This window comes from Phyllostomus hastatus, unplaced genomic scaffold, assembly GCF_019186645.2.
Source record: "Phyllostomus hastatus isolate PE091 unplaced genomic scaffold, TTU_PhHast_1.1 phas_contig_40, whole genome shotgun sequence".
In the NCBI taxonomy this organism is placed as follows: domain Eukaryota; kingdom Metazoa; phylum Chordata; class Mammalia; order Chiroptera; family Phyllostomidae; genus Phyllostomus; species Phyllostomus hastatus.
In genome coordinates this window covers 92,042,701-92,063,229 of record NW_025333872.1, presented here as the reverse complement: position 1 = coordinate 92,063,229, position 20,529 = coordinate 92,042,701, and the positions used below count along the sequence as shown (strand labels likewise).

Here is a 20,529-nt window from a genome sequence, read left to right as displayed (position 1 = left end):
CTGTCCCCCACCCATGGCAAAGGTAACCGATACCATGGATGCGAGATTTATTATCTCTGCAGTTTATCACATAGATCTTTTTTCTGTAGTATATTTTATTGTTGTTTAAGTATAGCTGTCTCCATTCCCCCCCCACCACTTCTTATATATAATTAATATACCTTAGTTTTTGCCCACTTTTGAACTTTATACAAATGGGTTCACGCAGTATGTATCCTTTTTATACTGATTCACTCGTATTGCCCGTAGGTGTAGTTTATTGCCCATAGGTGTAGTTTATTTGTATTGCTAGATACTACCCACCCTTTGACTGTGTCATAATTTATCTGTCCTTTCCCCTGTGTCGGGACCCTGAGTTAGCTCCAGCATTTTGTCAGTGCAGACGAAGTGGTCGTGAGCGTCCTCTGTCTATGTCAGCTGGAGCAGACAGGCGCGTGGGAACGCTGGACCGAACGGGCTGCAGAGCTCCGCCCTCGCCGGACGATGCTAATTGTCCTCCAAGTCGTTGTGCCCGTTTTGTGTTCCCGCCCACAGTGCACGTCGCTCCATCTCCCGGCCAGCGCTTGCTTTTGCCAGATCCGCACTTTTCTCGTTAATCTCGGGAGAGTGGTGTGTCATTGTGGTTTTATTTTGTCTTTTGCTGATTTCTAATGAAATTGAGCGCCGTTTTACATGCTTATCGGCCTTTTGGGTAAGCACTCTTTTGTGAAGTGCGTGCCTTTTATTCGGTTTTCTGTTGGGTTGCTTGTCTTTTTCTCGGTGACTTGGAGGAGTTCTCCCATATTCTTCTCGTTAGTTAAGTGTGTAGCAGACATTCCACTGTGCATGTCATTGCTGTCTTTTTACAGTGTCTTGTGAAGAGCTGATGTTCATAATTTTAAATTTATGGTTAGTGCTTTTTGTGTCTTGCTGAAACAATCCTTTTATAGCCTGAGATCATAAAGCTATTTTTCTGTGTTCTCTACTACAAGCTTTATTGTTTTGCCTTTCAAACTTATGTTTATAATCCACTTGGGGTTGATTTTGTGGATGGTTTAAGTAGAAGCCAGTTTCGGTATTATTATCATATGATGCTGATGAATCTAGCGCTATTTATTGAAAAGTCTGCCCTTCACTGACCTCCTGATCTTTATCCACACCTGTGCCATAGCGACAGACCCTGTGTGAGCACTGGTCTGACTCGACACACAAGAAGGAAGGGTGTGGAATCTAGGAAGCAGACGGTCTGACGAAGATGGAGGGATCTTCAGGAAGAGCATTCAGTTCACATCAGCAGATCAAAAATTTGATGAAGTAGCCCTGGCTGGTGTAGCTCAGTGGATTGCGCGCAGGCTGCAAACCAAAGTATCGCAGGTTTCATTCCCAGCCAGGGCACATGCCAGGGTTGCAGGCCATGGCCCCCAGCAACCACACATTGATGTTTCTCTCTCTCTTTTTCTCCCTCCCTTCCCTCTCTAAAAATAAATAAATAAATCTTTTAAAAAATCATGTTTGCATATATTGAACATTGTTTATCACTAATTCAGTTTAGGACTGAATTAGTGATAAACAGAACACTAACTACAGCAAGGATTGAAGTATATAAAACATGTCATTATTGGAAAGAGAAGTCAAAAGTATTTGGAGATACACTGTTCATGTAACATCTTGAAACGTAGTTCAGTTCCAGGGATCACCGTGAGGTGAGAGGACCTGTGAGAACGGGTGAGAAATCGCAGAAAGAAGAGTGGGAAGGAAGGCTCGCCTGAGAAACACTAAAGTGTCTTGTAAAGCTCCGAGAGTCAGAGCGCTGTGGCCCAGCGTGGGGCAGGCCGAGGGTAGATCGGAAGGCCCGGAATCAGATGACTCAGTGCTGGGTGCTGATCAAATTATAAATCAGAGAAAAAAAAGGTCATTTAGCAAAGGCATGCATACTTCATTAACTCTTACGAAAAATTTAATAATTCACCATATGTCAAAATAAATTCCAATTACTGTGTCTTCAAATTCACCACACATTTCTGCGGTGTCTAAGCTGTTGTTAATTCTGCTCAATTTATTTTTTATTTTAGATGTATTTTTATTTCGAGAAGCTCCATTTGGATCTTATTATATCTTCCCTTTCTCACTTTATGTTCACGCCTTCCTTGGCGTATTTGTGCATATGTATTACACACGGCGCTGTTGTAAGATCTTTGTTTGCTAATTTCATCACCTCTGTCATTTCTGTACTGTTCACCAGCTGACTTTTACCCCCTCATTGCTGTGGGGCTCATTTTTCTGCTGCTTCGTGAGCCTGGCAGCTTTGGACAGGACATCAGATACTGTGAGGTTTTGGTGTTCGGTGTTGTTCAGTGGGAGCTGGGTCTGTTGCATGGGGCTGAGCGGTGGGCTTGGTTCTGGCCCGTAGAGAACTGCTTGCAGATCGGTTGAGGTTTCCTCTTAAACTCGGTTATGACTGACCCAGAGCAGCCATCGATCTGAGGCTAATTAAATCCCGCTGCTAAGCCCCACCTTTCGTGAGGAATCCACCCAGTTCCCCGTGTATTCTAGGGCTCTGCCCTTGAGCTGTTGGGGTGCAGACTGTTTTCAGCTCTTTGTGAGTCCATTTTGTCCTGCCTTCCGACGCTCCTTTCTCCAGCCTCTCGCCGTCCCAAGCCCTGAGGAGCTGGCCTCGTGCCCTCCCAGGTCTGTGTTCGAAGAGCCTGTTGCAGGAGCTCTCGCCCACTTCCTCCCTCCCTCACTCCCTCTCTCTCCGTTTCTCTGCCCCCACCCCGCACTCCCACCCTGTGTGTGTTCCCCTGTCCCTAGCCGTCTGCCCCACGAGTTCTGGCCACAGCCTGTCCGCTCAAGTCAAGGAGACGCCTGGGCTCCGTGGGTTCCTCCCCGTGCCGCGGCCCGAGAACAGCCTCCGGCTGCGGGCTGGGCAGTGGCCGGCTCACCTCCTTTCTCTCTCGGTGATCACAGCCCTCGCTGCTTGCTGTCCAGTAGGAAGACTGTTGTTCTACGTGTTTTATTCAACTTCATGTTGCTTCTGCAAAAAACTTTTTAATATCAGAATTCCTTTGAGACTGGATTATAGGATTGCATTAGTCCACTTCTTTAGGTTCCTTCCCCCCAAATGATGTATGAGGGGATCCTACGGGTTTTATTTCTCAGGTCCACCCCTCTCTCTTTACCTTGCTCCCCTTGACAGCAGTGACTCTTGACAGAGTGGTTCTGACACACGACCCTCAGGGCCGTTGTTGGTTGTCACCAGGCTGGGGTGCTTCTGGTGTCTGGTGGGTGGAGGCCAGGGGTGCTGGTAAACATGCTTCAGTGCACAGGATAGCCCCCCACAACAGAGAGCCACTTAGCGTCACCCAGCCGCACACGTCAGCACTGCCGAGCCCGAGAAACTGCGTTCGAGCACGTGGCCGTCACGTCATCCCGACAGCGTAAGGTCCTTTACGACGACATCCCCACCTTCCCGAGGCCCGCGTCAGGCCCTGCTCGGGAGTCCGCGCGCTCTCTTCTGTCGGTTTGGACCGAGGTCCTGCTGCTCGCTTTCTTTCTGTTTTCCCAACCTTTGGATTGGTCCTTGGATGTTTTCCGCAGCTGACATGATTATTATGGTGTTTCTGTCCTTGAAAACCACAGTGGAGTTGCAGAACACTGTGCACGCTCCTTCTTTGGGGAGAGAGAACAAAGGAGCAGAGGTTTAGGAGGCGGAATAATATTTCCGTGACTCAGCGTGTCAGTAGTGGTTATTAATGGTAGTGTTGCTGCCACACCACATGCAATTACTTCTCTTGAACAGCAAAAAAAAAAAAGCTGATTTTACTTAAATTTTAGTATGAATTTTGGAAAGAATTTATACTAAGTCTATAATTTAAGAAAGGCTTTAGAAGTATGGGTAACACTGGTCCTCTGATTTTCCAATTTCGCAAGTAAAAGTGTCAGCAGGAAAATAAATAACATCATTTTCTTATAGCTCCTCTCTGCTCTTGACACTGTCATATTTGTGACTTTGTATTTTAGCCGCAGAAAGCACTTTTAAACATTTTCTTTGCTTGACTTAGTGAATTACAAAACTAATAAACACGACCCTCTTCTTTCTCTCTAGGCCTGCAGGGGCTGAATGTATGAACTCAGCCCACATGCCTTCAGGGACACATAGACAGTTTAAAGTTGCAGCCTATAAAATAGAATCAGACTGTGGAGCAGCAAATGAGACCTTAACAAATCTTATCTGGCCTCACTGTATAGATGACGAAACTGAGGCTCAAAGTAATTGAATGTTTTCCAAAAGGTCACGGAGCTAGTTACAGGGAAAGCCGAACTTGAATACAAGCCATATGTTTTCTGCTGATGTCATGATGTTTAGCTTCTCCATGTGGCCCTAAGGTCTTTTCTTTCTGGTCCAGCATCAGCCTCCTCACCTCCTACCATTTCCAGGGACCCAGACTGTTTAATAGTCACATCCCTAGTGTGGGGGCAGGGGGAGTTACCTCTTCATTAATATGTAGTTCTCTTTGTCTATAATGTGTGGCTGTTTCACTTCTCAAGTATAAGCCAATTTTTTCTCCTTGTGCTTGAAATGATTTTAGATGAGTAAGGGGGAAAAACATGTATTTCAGCAACACTGTGCATGTGAATTTTTTGACCCCATCTTTCCCCTTAGACTCAGAATGCTTTTAAAAGCTCAAGGGTTAGACATTTCCTTTCACTGAAAAATTAACTGCTTTGGTTTCTCGACCTTTTGCTGTTGCAGTCATCTATCTCCTAGTGGAGTTTGAATTTTCATAGCTTTTCCCATAATATACGTATCACCGAAATACCAAACCACCTTCAAGGGCTGGATTGACCACTTACCTCTTAAGCTAGCTTTTACTGGAGTCCTGCGCAGAGCGTTCTGGTCTGTGGCTTGAACCTTCCCTTAGGGCGTTGGGGCGGATGTGTGTGCTGCTGCTGTCTTCCAAGTTGAGCCGTACGGCTCCCACGTCTTCATTTCCACACCGTGGCTGCCCTTGCTCCAAAGACTGGGTGGGTCGAGTTAAAGGTCAGGACAGCCCGTCCGCTGCAGGCGTGGACACGCAGCACTCCAGGTGAGACAGAGCTCACCCTCCGTGCCTCCCTGGTTTGCTTTTTGGTTAACGCAATCTTCCAGTCTCTTGCATTCACCTGTGGAAACATACGTTTCAGATGTAAAGTGGCAAATTGGAAGAAAACCCAAGATGAAATAATAATTTTTAAAATCTGGGCACTCCTTTTGGTTTATTTTCTAGTTTTGTGATTATGTTCATGCTAGATGTTAGTTTTATACAAAACTGCTTTGAATTGTGCCAGTTTGCACAGTGCATTTTCAATTAATGTTTACCAGTGGTAAAATTAGCTCTTTTTTAATCAAGAAATAGAAATAATTTTGACTACTTGATCCATAAGCTTATATTTTTAACTTAAATCTATACTTCCATTATTCATCTCTGTATTTTGGATGTTTGCTTGAGAATACTGCATTTTCCTGTGTATAATGTGCACCCACATTTTTGTGGGCATTATGCATGGGATTATCATACCCATGTGTAATGCGCATCCTTATTTTTCCCTCAAAAATTTGGGCAGAAAGTGCACGTTATACACGGCAAAATACGGGCATGTATAGTTCTCGGTTTCACATCTAGATGAGGAAGAGTACATTCTGTCAGACACACTGTAGCACCGCATCACTTGTCACAAACCCAGCTTCCCACTAATTTTAACTGTCCAAATACAGACGAGAGCCAGATAATTTAAAAGAAAAAGAAAGAAGAGGAGGGGTGGTTTTGAATAACAAAACAGATGCTATGCATAATCTACAGCCAACTTGGCCTTAGGAAGTTTTTTCAGCGTCTCAAATTAAAACCTGTTTTTAAAATTGCACTTAAGGCAGAATTGTCAGATGATGTGGTTCTCGTGCCCAGGTTAGAAGCAGCAGAGTAAAAGGGGCTGTCAGAGGTCGGCACAGAACGGTGAGGCAACAAAGCGGAACCCCCACGCGTGGACACGAGTCTAAAGGCACTGCCTGCTCACCGCGAGGCGCACCGCCCGCACCCCCCGCCCCCGCACCCCTCGCACCCCCGCACCGCTGCGGGAAGGAATGCCGGCCCTGGGTCTCGCGAGAGGGTCGGAATGTCCTGTGCACTCGCAGAACACGGGGGGGTGGGGTACACACACTTTAGAAAGGTGAAGGTGCCTATTTTTTTATCCTCAGCCAGCTTTGTCCAGTCTGAACATGCTGCCGTTTTTCTTACCTGTTTTAAGAAGTAAAATCCTGTAGATAAGTTCGGAGCCTTCCCTTTCCTTGATTTCCCGTCCCTGAGTTGTACTGTGTTAAAACGGGTATTCACCATTTCTGTGCATGGTTTTCACTAGCACTGCAAATATAGATACATCCACATACACACACGAAATAAGTAATCTTTTGAAATTTTTATATAACTGAAGCCATACTGGACATATTTTCTTCCACCGAATTATTTTGTACTCTGTTTTGGGGATCTATGTTGGTAACCCTTGTTACTCATTTTCACTGTTACTTAGTATTCCATTGTCAGAAGGACCACAATTCCCTGATTCAGTCACCTGCGATGGACCTTTATGTTCTTAATTACACCCTTTTTATGTTGCAGATGATGTTGCGACGGACGTGCGTTCTCAGGCACATCTCCTTGTGTGACTGACTGCACAGGCTGCGCCCCAGGACCGAGTCCTGAGGGTGAACCCGCGGGCTCACGCGGGTGTGCTCGACCTCAGCTCCACTGCGCGTGCGGTGCCGCTGTGGCCCCCAGTGACCCGCTCGGCCGGCCCCTCACGCGCGGTGCTGCTCCGAGCCGGCACCGAGACTAGCTTCTACCAGGTCCTTCCTTGCGCCGCCGAAACTCTGCTCGTTCTGTGGATGTGAAACTGTATCTCATTATGGCTCTGATTTGCCTGTCGCTAATTTGCAGTGTGGCTGAGCATAGTTTATAGTTCATCTGAGTCACGCCTATATTTTCTGTTGGCTGTTTGTCTTTTGACTGCGATCAGACTGGACTGATCCCGTGCCAGTAACGCCCTCTCCCCTCTCCGCAGAGACTCGCAGCCAGCACAGGCAGCAAGCAGCGCAGCCGCCTCTCGGTGATGGCCCAGCACCTCTGCCACGTGCGGCACCTCTTCACCATCCCAGGCCGGGCCTTTGTGCCCAAACCGCAGGTCAGTCTCCCCCTGCGTGCTCCACGGCACCAGAACCGGGCTTTTCACCGTGTCCTTCCTGCTCGGAGCGTGTGCCATAGGAAATTATCTCTGGGATCTAGTCCGGACTTACGTGCAAACCGCACCGTAAGTTTTTCTTTACCGCTCCCGAATAAGAAGCATGAAAATTACAGTATGAATTTAAGGATTACAGGTTTTAGTCTAATTTTTCTCCCACTTATTTAGAAGCATTAAATGTCCCATGTTTATCCATGTTGCCCTGGTGGTGGTGATATTATTATTGTTATTATTCCTTTTATACCTAAATTATCTGAGTATGGAAGATAAGTTACATGGTCAGCCATTCCTCAAAAAAAGAAATCAGTATTTTGTGTGTGTGTGATTTCTATTGGAGACTTCTCACTAATGTTACATCCAACATTGGTTTTCGTGAAATTTTTTCCACTTTTTTTGAGAGACCTTATTTTGGTAATGTTACTTACAGTGATCTCTGGAAAAATAGCTGAATATTAAATTAGACTTTGACTGTTACATCTATATACGACTAATTACAGAAACATAAGTGCTAATTAGAGAAATAAAGTTTCTCTGCCAAAAATTAAATTCAATAAACTGGCATCTGCACCCCAGGACATGTGCCATAAAAACTCATCTGTTTCTGCTTCGAATGGACATCGAGCATCTGCACGAAAGCGCTGGGCCCGGCGGACAGTGGGGGAGGCAGCGGGGGCGGGGCCCCGTCAGGCGGACGCCGGGGTCTGCCTGCAGGAGCCACAGCTGGTGCGGAGCAGGCTTCTCCAGGCTTGATGCGCAGTTCCCCGCGCGTCATCTGGCATCCAAGTGGATGGCACAGTGAAGTCGTTGATGTGCTTTTTAGGTTTGGATACAGGTTTTAGGTTCAGAATGGGGCGCTGATGGTGCTGGGCCTGAGTGTGCACCCTGAAGTGTGTCCGAGAGGTGGTGAGAACCGGTGTTCTTCGTTACCACCTCCCACTTCCTCTGCCGCCACAGCAAGGGGAGGTTTCCTGTGACTGTCGGGTCCAGACCATCTCCCGTTCACGGGACGGGCTTCACGGTCAGCTTTTCCTAAAGCAGCTCGGAGAACTCGCTCTCAGTACCACCTCCTTGCAGCAGCTCAAGGCTGCAGACACTATAAATTACTTCTTTCTGAATAATAGATCCCTTTAGATCCTAGGCAGAATTTGATGACTGAGATATCTTGTAGGTCGTCACCAAATTTAATACATTTGTCCTTCCAGGAATTTCCTATGCTAGAACAGGTGCCTGTTGTATTGAAGAGAACCAAGTAATTATATTGCTTGCTTGCTTCTTGTCATGCGTACAGATGTGTATCTAACATTTTGAATGGTGCTAGACCCAATTATATCAGACACCAAGATCTTTATCTTTAGGCTTTTTATACTTTTGGTTATTGCCATAACCCAGAAACTTTAGGCTACCTAATTGTTCCAAGGGTTTCTTAGAGCAGATGTTAGAATATTTGTCGTGGAAAGTTTCTAACCCTTTATTTTGGTTACCATGTTGAGGGCATTTGATGGTGTTTAGAAGTTATCAACTCCTTTGATTTAGGGATACAGTACCCTTGTTAGTTTAGGAGTAAGGCCTTATGAAAATTTATTATTTGGGGGGAAGACCTAGCTATGTTTTTATTCTCTTTATTGAGATATGTTTGCTTTTTGGCAAAGTAAACATACAATTTTCTTTACATGCTTTTCATCATATTGAAAATATTACATGCAGGATTTATTTGTAATCTAGGAAAGCAGTTATTGAGGAGGAGAGAGAATGTATTATGATAAAGGAAAACAATAAATCAAAGGATTAAATTTTAGTTCTTAAAGAAGTCTCTGTTGCTTTGAAGTACTTTTACCACATTAGAGCAGCTTATGAATACTCTGAAGAAAGCTAGACAATATTTGGCTAATAGTTACATTGAGCAAATCTTTAGAAAAGTTTGTTTTCTTAAGACAGGGCAAGAGTTTTTACAGAGATGTTAAAATAACAGTCCAAGGCCGCCCCTCTGGCTAACCCCTCTGTATGCAAAGGGAGACGGTCGAATAACCACGACACACGGTGAAGGAAGAGCAGAGAGGGCTAAGACAGAGGTGTAGGCAGGCTCCCGGGGAGCTGAGAGAGAGAGGTTAATTCTCTGTAGATGCTCAGAAGGAATTTACTAAAGTTCAATACTTACTCTCAGGCAAAACTCTTTCAGAATTAGACGGAGAGAACTTCTTTTGTGATGTGAAAAGATGGGCTTATTCCCACCCACCTTAGGATTTTTCCTGTGAGAGTCTTTTATCCCTTCTGTCCATCAGCCTTTAGATTAAACCAGCTCAGTCACCTTTACTGGCGGAGCTTTTCACTAGCGGGGAACCGTTCCGATTCTCTTCTGGCTAGCCAGACAAAATTCTTAACAAACCTTTCACTCCCATTAACTTCTCTAGTGCAGTCCCTGAAGTCGGAACCCAAAATTCTTTTTTATCTACAGAGAACACAATGTCATAACATCAGATTAATTGGTCTACTCTAGTGTTTCTTAAACTACTAGAGTTTATAGCATACAGATTTTAAACTAGAATTTTTAAAATTTAGTATTTCCATTTTACTGTTTAGTTAGTAAAATTAGTATTACAAGATAAAATGTCCCTTTTTCAGTTCGAAATTAGAACTAGAAAATTCTTCCGCCCTGTCTGGTGTAGCTCAGTGGATTGAGTGCTGGCCTAACAACCAAAAAGGTCGCTGGTTCCATTCCCAGTCAGGGCACGTGCCTGGGTTGTGGCCCAGGTCCCCAGTAGGGGGCGTGCGAGAGGCAACCACACATTGATGTTTCTCTCCCTATCTTTCTCCTTCCCTTCTCCTCTCTCTAAAAATAAATAAATAAAAATCTTTTTAAAAAAGAAAATGCTTCCATCAAAGAATAAAACTTTTAAGTTTCTCAAGCTGACCCCTAAAGATCCCCGAGAACCCCATGTATTTCTGGGATCCCACAGTAATTTTTTTTTTCCAGCTGGCTTGCCCGTTACTCAAGTTCAGTAAATACTGAGCTATTGACTATTCCCTCAAAATTCTGCCATCTTTTTTTCTTTTATAAATTGTGGTCATGGGCCTGGTAGCCTGACATCCTTCCCGCAGCACTGACAGGTGTTACGTCTGACCGTGCCCTATCCTCCAGCCCAGTAGGAAAGTCACTGAGATGTAACGGGACGACTGGGACCTGTTCTTTTGATTGACAGGAGAGAGGCAGCATTTTCTAGTGGAAAAGCTGGAAGTACTGTGAAGTCAGTACTCACAGTTGGGATTCCAGCGCTCCTAGTGGTGAGGACTTGCTCAGGTTAATAGGTTGAGTTTTAATACATCATATTGCGGTGGTAATGCCACCCTTGAAGGTTGGAGATAATCAGTGTAAAGTGTGTACTATGAGCCTCTGGCACCACGAGGCAGTCAGTGGTAGATAGATGTTACTGTTTTGAATAGAAACAAGTATTCATGAACCGACTTGTAATATCTTGCCGCAGTGTGGATTGTATTTTTTCAGACATAAATATAATTTATATCTGATTTTGCCTATTAACTATGGTATATGGAGCAAGTTACTCCCAAACGTGTTGGAGATTCAAAGCATAAATTGTGTCGGTATAATTTTAGGTGAATCAATGACGATATACCCATGACCCAAAGGGAAGGTCAGGACTTAGGGCGCCCAAGCCTGACCTTTGAGGACAGCACTGCAGAGGCGTTCGGGCACGCTTACCCACAGCTGTGGGGGCCTCGTCCTCTGTGTGAAAGGACCCCACTCTGGGAGCCGTCGGCACCCCAGACCCACGGCAGCTGGGAGGTGGGTGCAGGGCCCAGAGGCAGGAGCTCGGCCAGGGTGCCAGCGGGAGCCCCCGCCGGTTCCTGGTGATAGACAAAGCTTTCCGGTCCCTTGTGCGGCCTTTTCTGCCCTGGTTGCTGGGAAGAAGTTCTGCACTAAGTTTCATATTTAATTGCTTCAACAGCCTTCAGGCAGGACTATTTAATGGCATCCTTCCTCTCTTCCTTTTCTTTGTGACTTCAGTCGTGCACTTTTATCATTGACTTTTCTACTTACTGTACCAGTATTGTTGTTGTAAGTTGCCTTGAATTTTTTTGAAAATTGGTGAGCCTAAAAAAACCATAAATGTGCGTACTAAAAGTCAGTTTTATAATTGTAGAGAAGTAAAGGAGTTGTCCTTTTTAAAAATCAGATAAAATAAGTGTTGAATAAAAATGAGCGTGCTTACTATTACATTCTAATTTAATTCTAGTTATGTATTCCTAACTATTCAAGAATGAGATAAGCAATAAGGATTATAATTCTGAGAAAGAAGCAGAATTGCCATCTTGCAGGTGACAGTTTTCTGTATGTATAAAGTACAGTGAAATGAAGAAAAATGTCAGTGGGGCAGGGAAGGGATTCGTGCAGGGCACTGCACAACCACAGGCTGTGTCCCCGTCCTCAGTGTCCAAGAAGTTGACGCGTGCTAAAGCACGCAGCGAAAAACACGATGATAAAAGAAATTACTGCGGCAGCCTTCTCTGAGAAATGAAGAAATGAGAAAACACCGAATCCATATCCCAGACAGAGCTTACTTCTGTCCTCCCCCGCCCCCCCCCCCCGCCCCAGGCCTGCTCCCCACCCCCACCCCCGCCCCCGCCGCTCCGTGGACTCATCTGCTCTGCTCAGGTCGCCCAAGCCTAGCCCCGAGGTCACCTTCAGTGCCCACCCCTCCCCCTACCCTCAACCTCACAGCCAGCCACCAGTTACCAGCTTCCGACACCCCTGCGCCCTGCCTCCTAAACCTAGCTGTTCTCACATCCATTCTCCTGGCCTAATGGAAGTCTTCATCCTTTTTGCCAGAATGACTAGGTGATGTCTTCAGTTTTTTACACACACGCACACCCCCGCTCTATGGGTAAAATAAACATGATATTCTGGGAAGTTTTTGGCATTTTGGGTTTTTTGGGGTTTTTTTGGTGGGGGGAGTGGTATGCTTTTAGGAACTTTTTAATCAAACAAATAGGAATGTTTATATGCATTCAAGTAGATCAGACCAGGGTTTCTGAGCCTCGTCACTACTGACATTTTGGCCCAGCTAGTTCTGTGTTGCTGGGCCCTCCTGTGCGTTGTGGGGTGTTTAACAGCACTCCCGGCCTGCACCCACCAGCACCGTTACCCCGGGTATGACACCAAAAAATGCCTCTGGACATTGCCAGACGTCCACCCCCAGTTGGAGACCACTGGATTAGACCAGGAACCTCTGGGCTGCCGTCACCGCGTGCTCACCATGTCTCGGCACATTTTGTGTGTTTTGCCTCATTTAACCCTCGCAACCCTGAGCAGATGCTGAAATCCGCTCCGTCACCTGAGCAAGCAAAGGCTTGGAGTGAGTGAGGTGTGCCGGGTGACCGGTGTCCTGTGTGACCGTACACACGGTGGCTTCCCTCGGGCGCCAGGGCCGCTCAGGTTGAATCCCGTCTCCCCGGCGTACCAGCTGTGTGAGCTTGGGTAGGTTAGGTAACCGACACCCTTTCTGTGCCTCGGTCTCCTGTGCGCTGCCAAGAATAAATAGCACCTGCCCCCTAGCGTCCTTAGGAGCTGACACCCGTCGGTGCGTGCGGAGGGGTTCGGTCAGGACTGGCATGTCCTAGTGAGCACTTGCAGCGAGGGGCCAGTCACGGCGAACACAGAGGTGAGGAACATACCTGGCCTCCAAGTCAGGTGGGAGGTGGTGTCTTGTAGAGGCGTGATCTGTTGACCAGAGCCTTCTCTGAGCACAGAAAGGGAGGCAGCAACCTCCCGCAGGGAGCCGGGGTCGAGTTCACACAGGAGATCCCGGCTGGCCCCAGAGGGGAGTGGAAGGGTGGGCCGGCGAGCGAGCGGTGAGTGGGAGGAGGCTCGGGGGGCGACGCAGAGGGGTGGTCCCAGAGGGCACTCGGTGTTTCGTCCTCACTGTTTCCGATCTGGGCAGAATCGGGCCATTATTTTTATCAAGTGGCTGCTTCTCTGCGAGTTCAAACACTCCTATGTATTTAGGAAGAAAATGTTCTAAAAATAAATAGACATGATTTTGAAGTATATATAGACTTACGGAGAGAATATAACTTTTAGCGTAGGATGATAGGGTACATGGACTACAGGTGGAGCCAGTCACCTGAGCAGAGCGAGAGGACCACACAGGTGTCAGAGCAGCCCTCTCCCAGGAACGGCACTAGAGCAGTCTTTGCGTTCGAGCTATTTTTAATGCATTCATTTAGAAAATAGTTTGAGCATGAAAAAGGAATGCATACTTTAAATAATCATTTGAACTCCCATTTAAATGATTCCTTTTCTAATCCATACATGAGATGGCACCTTTTCATTTTAGCTGCTCATTAATAGCTAATGACATTGCTGAAGAAGAGAATGGGGGTCTGCTGAGTAAAATAGGCATGAAATATTTTAGTCTGTACCTCTGCGTGGACAAATGAACACTGTTTACTCACAGGAAAGATAGTTTTCTTCCCACTCCTGAATTACTAACGCACGAAGGAATGCTGCGCATTTCGTTGTGAGCCATGATTAAGCTCGAACTAACAACTAAATTACCAGAAACAACAGTGTGCGATGTTTCTTCTGCACCTCAAAGAATCCGATTTTCATTTTCTTTTTTAAATATTTGAAATACATAAGATAATTTAACTTAGATTCTTATACTTTTTTATAAAGCATTCTTTATACTTTAAAAATTACTTTCACATCTACTAACTCATTGAAGCCGTTCATGTATAAGAGAACAGCAATGTATTTGTTTGTTAATGTGGATCCAACGAGAACATAAAATGACAGCTTTGAATGAGAGGTTAAACGAGCTGGGGGTACATCTAAATTGTCCTGGGTAAGTGAGTGAACCCGGAGACTCCTCTTGCGGGCGGCAGGAGGGGGACCTTCCCGAGCCCATTCAAACAAACGTGCCGGCGTCTCTTGCCTTGTGCCTTGTGCCTAGTGCCTAGTGCCGGAGAAGTCGGAGAGAGTTGAGCGTGGTTTGGTTTGCTTTTGCTTTGCTGTGGTGGCACTTACCAGGGTCTGCCCTTCGCTTCTGCCTCATCTTTGAATGTCGTGTTGTCGGCGCTCATGAATGGATGGAGGTATTTCTCTAAAGTGAGAAAAGGGACAGGGAGGTCACGGCGGGGAGTTGGGGTGGCTGGCTTGGGCGACGCTGGGAGAGGCGGACAGCTCTTCTGCCCCTGGTGCGCTGCGGCGGGGCTGCAGACAGAAGCAGGTGCCCGTGGTGGTGCCACTCAGATGGCGAGCGCGGGCGATCCCCGGGGTCCCACCTGGGCAAGGCGCTGCTCGCACTCGGTGTTTTGTGAGGCCCAGTTAAGTACCAGTTCAGAAAATGTACCAACAGGTTATCTTAAGCAAGAAAAAGCTGTCAATTAATTACCTTAGTAATATGGTCAGAGCCTCTTTCAGTTATAAACCTTTAGATAACACATGAAAATAGGGGTGGAAGAATAATCTTACAACAGATATAATTGTACATGAGAGTTGGTTGGCATTTTAAATGACCTTGCCATTTTTTTAATTTATTTTTTTCAAGCATTTCAAAACTTTGTTGAGAAAGTTAAGCATAATTCTGGTGTGTGTGTGTGTATGTGTGTGTGTATATATATATAAAATCTAAAATAAACACAAAAGTCCCAGCAGGCATCTAAAAATTCCACGTGCATCACACAGGGATTCACACATAATCCTTCAGGTGGTATGCGGAGTCGCCCTCCAGCTTTGCGGTGGGCATGTGCGGCTGCTTGGGCGGGGAGAGCCAAGCGTCTTGGTCCCTCTTCATGCAGGAAGTGCAGAAGATGGTGCCAGAGGTCAGCAGCAGCACGGCCGAAATGAATCCGACGTAGACAGCCCCTCCAGGTTCATGTTTGTTGCTTTCGGGAACTGTCAGGTCCAGAAAGGTGGTGATGATCTCCTTTGTGTACCACACTGTCGGTATTAGACCGGAGACCCCGGCAGACATGAGGCAGACGCCCCCGGCAAAACAAGTGTGACACTTGGTCTCTCTGTCCCCTCCTAGGCGAGTGCACTGCATCCCCACGGCGGCAGTGCAGATGCCCAAAGCGGACAGCACGCAGGCCAGGACCATGGCGGCCCGCGCGGCCTGCACGTGGGTGGGGAGGGACAGAATGGAGTACTTGAGGCTGCAGCTGAACATGCCGGTGCTGTAGCACGTGCAGTCCATCCACAGCCCTTGCAGCTGCACGATGGCCGTGATGATGTTGGCGCCCGTGTCCACAGTCACCTTCCAGTTGGGCAGCACGGTGGCCACCAGCACCCCAGAGACCCCGCAGAAGGCCAGGACAAAAGCAAGGAGCTGGACGCGTGCCAGGCGCATGACGTGACCACCGTCGGCTCCGTCTGCCAAGGAAATCCTGGCGCTTAACTACGGTGGCTGCCGGTCAGAGTCGCAGCTGTTCCCGTGCAGTGGAGGACCGTGCAGTGGAGGACCGGTGACAGAGGCTGGGGAGAGGGACAAAGTCGGGTTGAGGGACAGAAAAGGAATGAAAAGGCTTCTTGTGTGTGTGCGCGGTGGGAGCCGGGGCCTCGGCCCGCAGTGGGAGCGGATGCAGCTGCCCGGGGCCAGAGCTCACACCAGGCCCTTGGAGGCCCCGCCCTCCTGGGCAGACAGGGTGGCTGGGGCTGGAGACAAGCTGGAGAGGAAAGGGCTGCCCACGATGTTCCTTTGAAAGCTCCAGCTGTGCTGAAGTTGTCTGCTAAGTGGGCCTGTAGCCGTGCTAGGAGACTTAGGCCTGCCAAGCTCCTGCTGTAAGACCTGCTCAAGAACCTGACAGCATTATGGGTTTTTAAAAACTTGATTTTTAAAACAAACATTTTGGTTTTAAGTAAAATACTCTGTAGATATAAAGAAGAATAGTTTAAACCTACCCCTTAAACATGAAATATGAATATACACCGGGAAAGTTTCAAGTATTCAGAAGCACTTAACTAAGCACCCACCACGAACCAGCACGTGACCCAGGTACCCTAAGGAGAGGAAAGGAGTGGAAAGAAGTCACCTGCATGGTTGTCCCCGGTTCTAGTTAATAAACATTTGCGGCATCCTTACCTATGGTGGCGCTTCCTTCACTTCAGGCACAAAGTACTCAGAGCAGAACAATTAAGCTACTGTCCTTTGCTACGAGAACGTGAGATCCTTTCTAGTTGGGACCAGAATCCTCCCCTGACCCAAATGCTGCAGTCGGCTGCAAAACCGGTTATTCCAAACAGTTCCGAAGTGGGGGCATCAAAGCTTGAAAATACGTACAGAAATAACCACATCGTTACTGGTCCGTGAAAGGATACCAAGCATAATTTAACACTTTATTTTCTGTCTCTTTTTTTTTTAAGAGGGAAAAGCTAGCTCTTTGTGGCTTTACTGTGTTTTAATCTGGCGGGACTTGCTGCCTCCTTTGAGAAATGTGAGGGTTTCTGAAATACAGCAATCCTGGCTTTTCTGTGTTTCTGAACTAAATTTTGAATGATGTGTTAAAGCGGCTGTATCGTGACCCACATATACTCGACAAAAGGCAGTGTGGGTCAAATCTTGGCTTTCCAGAACCTCTCTGTGCCTCGGTATCCTCTCCTGGAAAATGGGGAGGATTATACTACCTATATCACGGAGTTACATATGTCAGTGCATTTTAAGGGCTTAAAACAATATCTACCCCCATAGAGAATATCCAGTAAATTGTGGTTGGCATTGTTATTAATGTTTTTATTTATTTTATATCCTATGACAAATAAATGCCCTATGATCTTTATTTTATATCCCACGGCAGTTTCTTTTCTCTCCTCTTTAGGCTGATTATATTCATTGGCATAGACTCTTAGAGCTGAGAGAAACTGTAACTATGATGCTGTACATCATCACTTTTTTCAGATCAGCATCCTGCACCTTTCCCGTCACCCCAGTGCTTCTGGTGACATCCTCCCCCGGGTGCTTTCTTGCCGTGGGAGGCCAGGCACGCGCTCTGGCTGAAGGCGCAAAGTACCATCACTTACCAGCTTCGCTCACTCCCTTTCCCACCAAAAAACAAAACAAAACAAAAAAAGCCTCCAGAGGCTGTCAGTTTGGCAAATGACTTAGCTTTGGAGACGCACCAAGGAGGTCGCTGCCTGCTTTTTGTGAAATGCATGCCTACCTATATGGAAAGTGCGAACTCGCCTGTAGTTCTAACAGTGATTCCCTAAATCCCGGGCTGTCTGAATTCCATTGCTCCGTTTTGTTCGCAGTCTTACACATGTGAAATTTACAGTTTTAGGAGAGGATTTCCCTGAGGTTTTGAATTCTTAAGGATCAGACTTACTGTAAAGATCCGAGGGCCTAGGCTTTGCCTGCCTCATACTCTTTATTTCTTTACATACTGAGGCCAGAACAGAACAGAAGTTAAAGTTTCTAGAAGAAAATAAAGCCCATGTTTATAGTTTCATAATAGCTGTTTGCAGGTTTGGGCCGAGAGCTCCAGCCAGCTCTCTAAATTACGCCTTCCCCAACCATTTTCCACGCAGGGATTCTTGCAGAGCCAGACTGCTGCTAGCATTCCCTGACAGCATCTCATTTCTTTATTTTTACTGTGGTTGAGTAACCTTGATGTGTTGATCCTTCTATGCTCAGCTTCCCAATTATAACCCTCTTTTTTCTCATTAGCCAATACATTTTATAAATTTCAGTGTAATTCAGACTTGCAGACAGCCTGTTCATCTTAATTAACAAGCGCTGGCAGTGATAAATTACAGACGGCCAAAATCAGCGTCAACAATATGACATTGCATTCAGTTCACACAGCGCTCGCTTATGTCCAATATTGGACTTTAAACGCTTTCTTCTATCTACAGAACTTAGGCAGAAAGAATTTGTTCTCCCAAAACAAGGTCACTATTCTCTTTCTTCTGTAAAAACACCCTGGCATCTTAGCCATAGTGCTACAAAATCTTTTGTTTCTTCCCCTCTGCAGTCACGAGCACGATCCAGTGTGAGGCCTGTTCTCTCAAATTTCTATCGGGAGGCCATAAAGGCATACTTTGTTTAGATGATTGCGGTGGTCAGGGTGGGGGGGATACCGTGGCAGTAAGCAAACTTAGTTCTCAGGGGAGAACTCCCTCACGGCTCCAAAACACAGCGCATGCAGAACAGGACCTGCGAGTGTTACGTTTGTGAACTATCTGCCAAAAGTCTGGAATAGATCTCGTTCAAGAGTAAAGTCAGTTTTCCAGTCAGAATTTATTTCTATCAAAACTGGTATTTAAAAACAGATTTGCAACGTAAAATTCAAGCTAAGCGGCCCTGGGAGAGCTGCTGCATTGAGCACTAAGCGTCATAGAAGCTTCCCGTGTTCCATACCTTTTGTCCGTGGCCTTCACTGTCTCAGTCCGCTCGGTCATGTGTCTCCGCGGGAACCCCGGGCAGGTGTGACGAGGGGAGGACGCACCCCACGCGCGAGGCTGCCTGCACAGCTGCTGGGTATCACCGACGCGGCTCCAGCCAGCTCACGCGCGAATAGCAAATAAAGAGCAGCACAGAAATGTGAGCGGTGAAAACTGCTGATGGGGCTAGAAGATAAATACCAGGTTCTCCATCTCATTTTTTGAACTGTGGGAGAATTGAGAGAGGAGAGGCGGGGAAGGGAGGGAGTTGTTGTTACAACAGGAGTTGTCGAAACCTGAAAGCTGAAATGTTTTGTGTCACTGTGTGCAGAGGAGGGATTCTTTGGGAGCACACACAAAGGCTTTCTTTTCTTGTAATATCATGTTTTAGTCCCTAGTTATAATTTATTTTTATCTATGCTGGGAGGCACAGTTTATTATTTGATGTCCCCAAGTCTTTATGATCTGAAATATTTTTAACTGGATTGTGCTTTGCAAATGATAGTTGAGACTTTTTTTTTTAAGGTTTGATTTATTTATTTTTAGAGGGAAAGGGAGGGAGAAAGAGAGGGAGAGAAACATCAATGTGCAAGAGAAACATCAACTGGTTGCCTCTTCCACGACCCCAACCCAGGCATGTGCCCTGACCAGGAATTGAACTGGTAACCCTTTGGTTTGCAGGCTGGTGCTCAATCCACTGAGCCACACTAGCCAGGGTGAGACTGTATTTTTATTCTGGTGCTTGTGACTTGTCTAAAATCAAGATTCACAAAATTGGTGGCTTTCAAAAGAAACATTCAAAAGACAGTTTTCAAAATACTTTTTTTCTTTGCATGGGAGAAAAGCCAGGAACAACTGTTGATTAGAATTTTGATCAGTAAACCTACCAGAAATTTTTTGGGGGGTGTCCTGAATTTTCCTCCGTGATTCCTTCCGCTGAGGAAGGTTTCTGGAGTGTAATTTAATATTAGCACTTTTAGAAACTTACAAAGAAATTACATGAAAATGACGTGATGAACCATCAGATGAAGCAGTGAGATCAAGCCCTGACATTCTAGGTCATGAATAGCAGCACAGACGTATCACACCTGCATCTATTTTTGGGTTCTCAGTTTTTCTTCCTCGGTAATTTCAATTCTACAAACTACAAATTCATATCCACTATATAGAAAGGGAGATAATTTGCCCTGGCTGGCGTAGCTCAGTGGATTGAGCTCGGGCTGCGAACCAAAGCATCGCAGGTTCGATTCCCAGCCAGGGCACATGCCTGGGTTGCAGGCCATGACCCCCAGCAACTGCACATTAATGTTTCTCTCTCTCTATCTCCCTCCCTTCCCTCTCTAAAAATAAATAAATAAAATCTTAAAAAAAAAAAGAAAAGTATTTAATAAAAAAGGAGATAATTTTATGATTGGACTTTTAAAAAATTTTAAACTGTTGATAGCCTTGTTAGAGGTTAGCCATTTCTTTAAAAGCAAGGAATAATAAAATGTATGTTTCAGTTATCTGGGTTTTTCTAAGTTTTTTTTATTGCTGTTTTTTGTTGGTTTCTTTTAATGTCAGTCTGGCATTTAGCAAGATGTTAAACGTCTAATGCCTGTGGGTTTGCTTTTCAGCCATAGTATTCGGATGTTGTTTGTTATGGAAACTTCCTTTACTTCATGGAGGTGTACGATCAGTTCCGTGTGTAAACACTGGATGAGCTGGAGCGGCAGCTCCGGTGTGAATGGGAGCAGCGTGCTGCTCCTGCTGTGTCAGAAGAAGCCCCCCGGATCCCTTTAGCGTCCTGGCCAGCGGGGCTCCTTGCCGTGGTCGCTGGTGCAGACTGGCCCGCGCTGAGGCTGACACGTGGCGGGTGGAGGGGCACGCCCCTCACCTCTGACCCC

At 46.2% G+C, this 20,529-nt stretch overlaps 2 protein-coding genes across 3 annotated transcripts in view; one reads left to right on the top strand and one right to left on the bottom strand.

Annotated features, from left to right (window-relative positions):
• TFB1M (transcription factor B1, mitochondrial) overlaps positions 1 to 20,529 on the top strand; it is a 57,053-nt gene that overhangs the window by 17,036 nt on the left and 19,488 nt on the right. Inside the window, exon 5 of one of the 2 annotated variants that reach the window (XM_045842993.1) lies at positions 7,072 to 7,191. The exons of the other annotated variant lie outside the window; for it this stretch is intronic. Coding sequence (XP_045698949.1) covers positions 7,072 to 7,191 — 120 coding nt within the window. The remainder of the gene's footprint in view (positions 1 to 7,071; positions 7,192 to 20,529) is intronic. 2 annotated transcript variants of the gene reach the window in all.
• Positions 14,792 to 18,778, bottom strand: CLDN20 (claudin 20). Its single transcript, XM_045842995.1, has 2 exons — positions 18,621 to 18,778; positions 14,792 to 15,739 (listed from the first exon to the last, which is right to left on the bottom strand). Exon 2 carries the CDS (start codon positions 15,612 to 15,614, stop codon positions 14,955 to 14,957), a length of 660 nt encoding a protein of 219 aa, XP_045698951.1. The 5' UTR covers positions 15,615 to 15,739; positions 18,621 to 18,778; the 3' UTR covers positions 14,792 to 14,954.

What these genes read in the sequence shown, in the direction of transcription:
- CLDN20 (XM_045842995.1), bottom strand. Translation starts at nt 15,614, where the DNA reads ATGCGCCTGGCACGCGTCCAGCTCCTTGCTTTTGTCCTGGCCTTCTGC.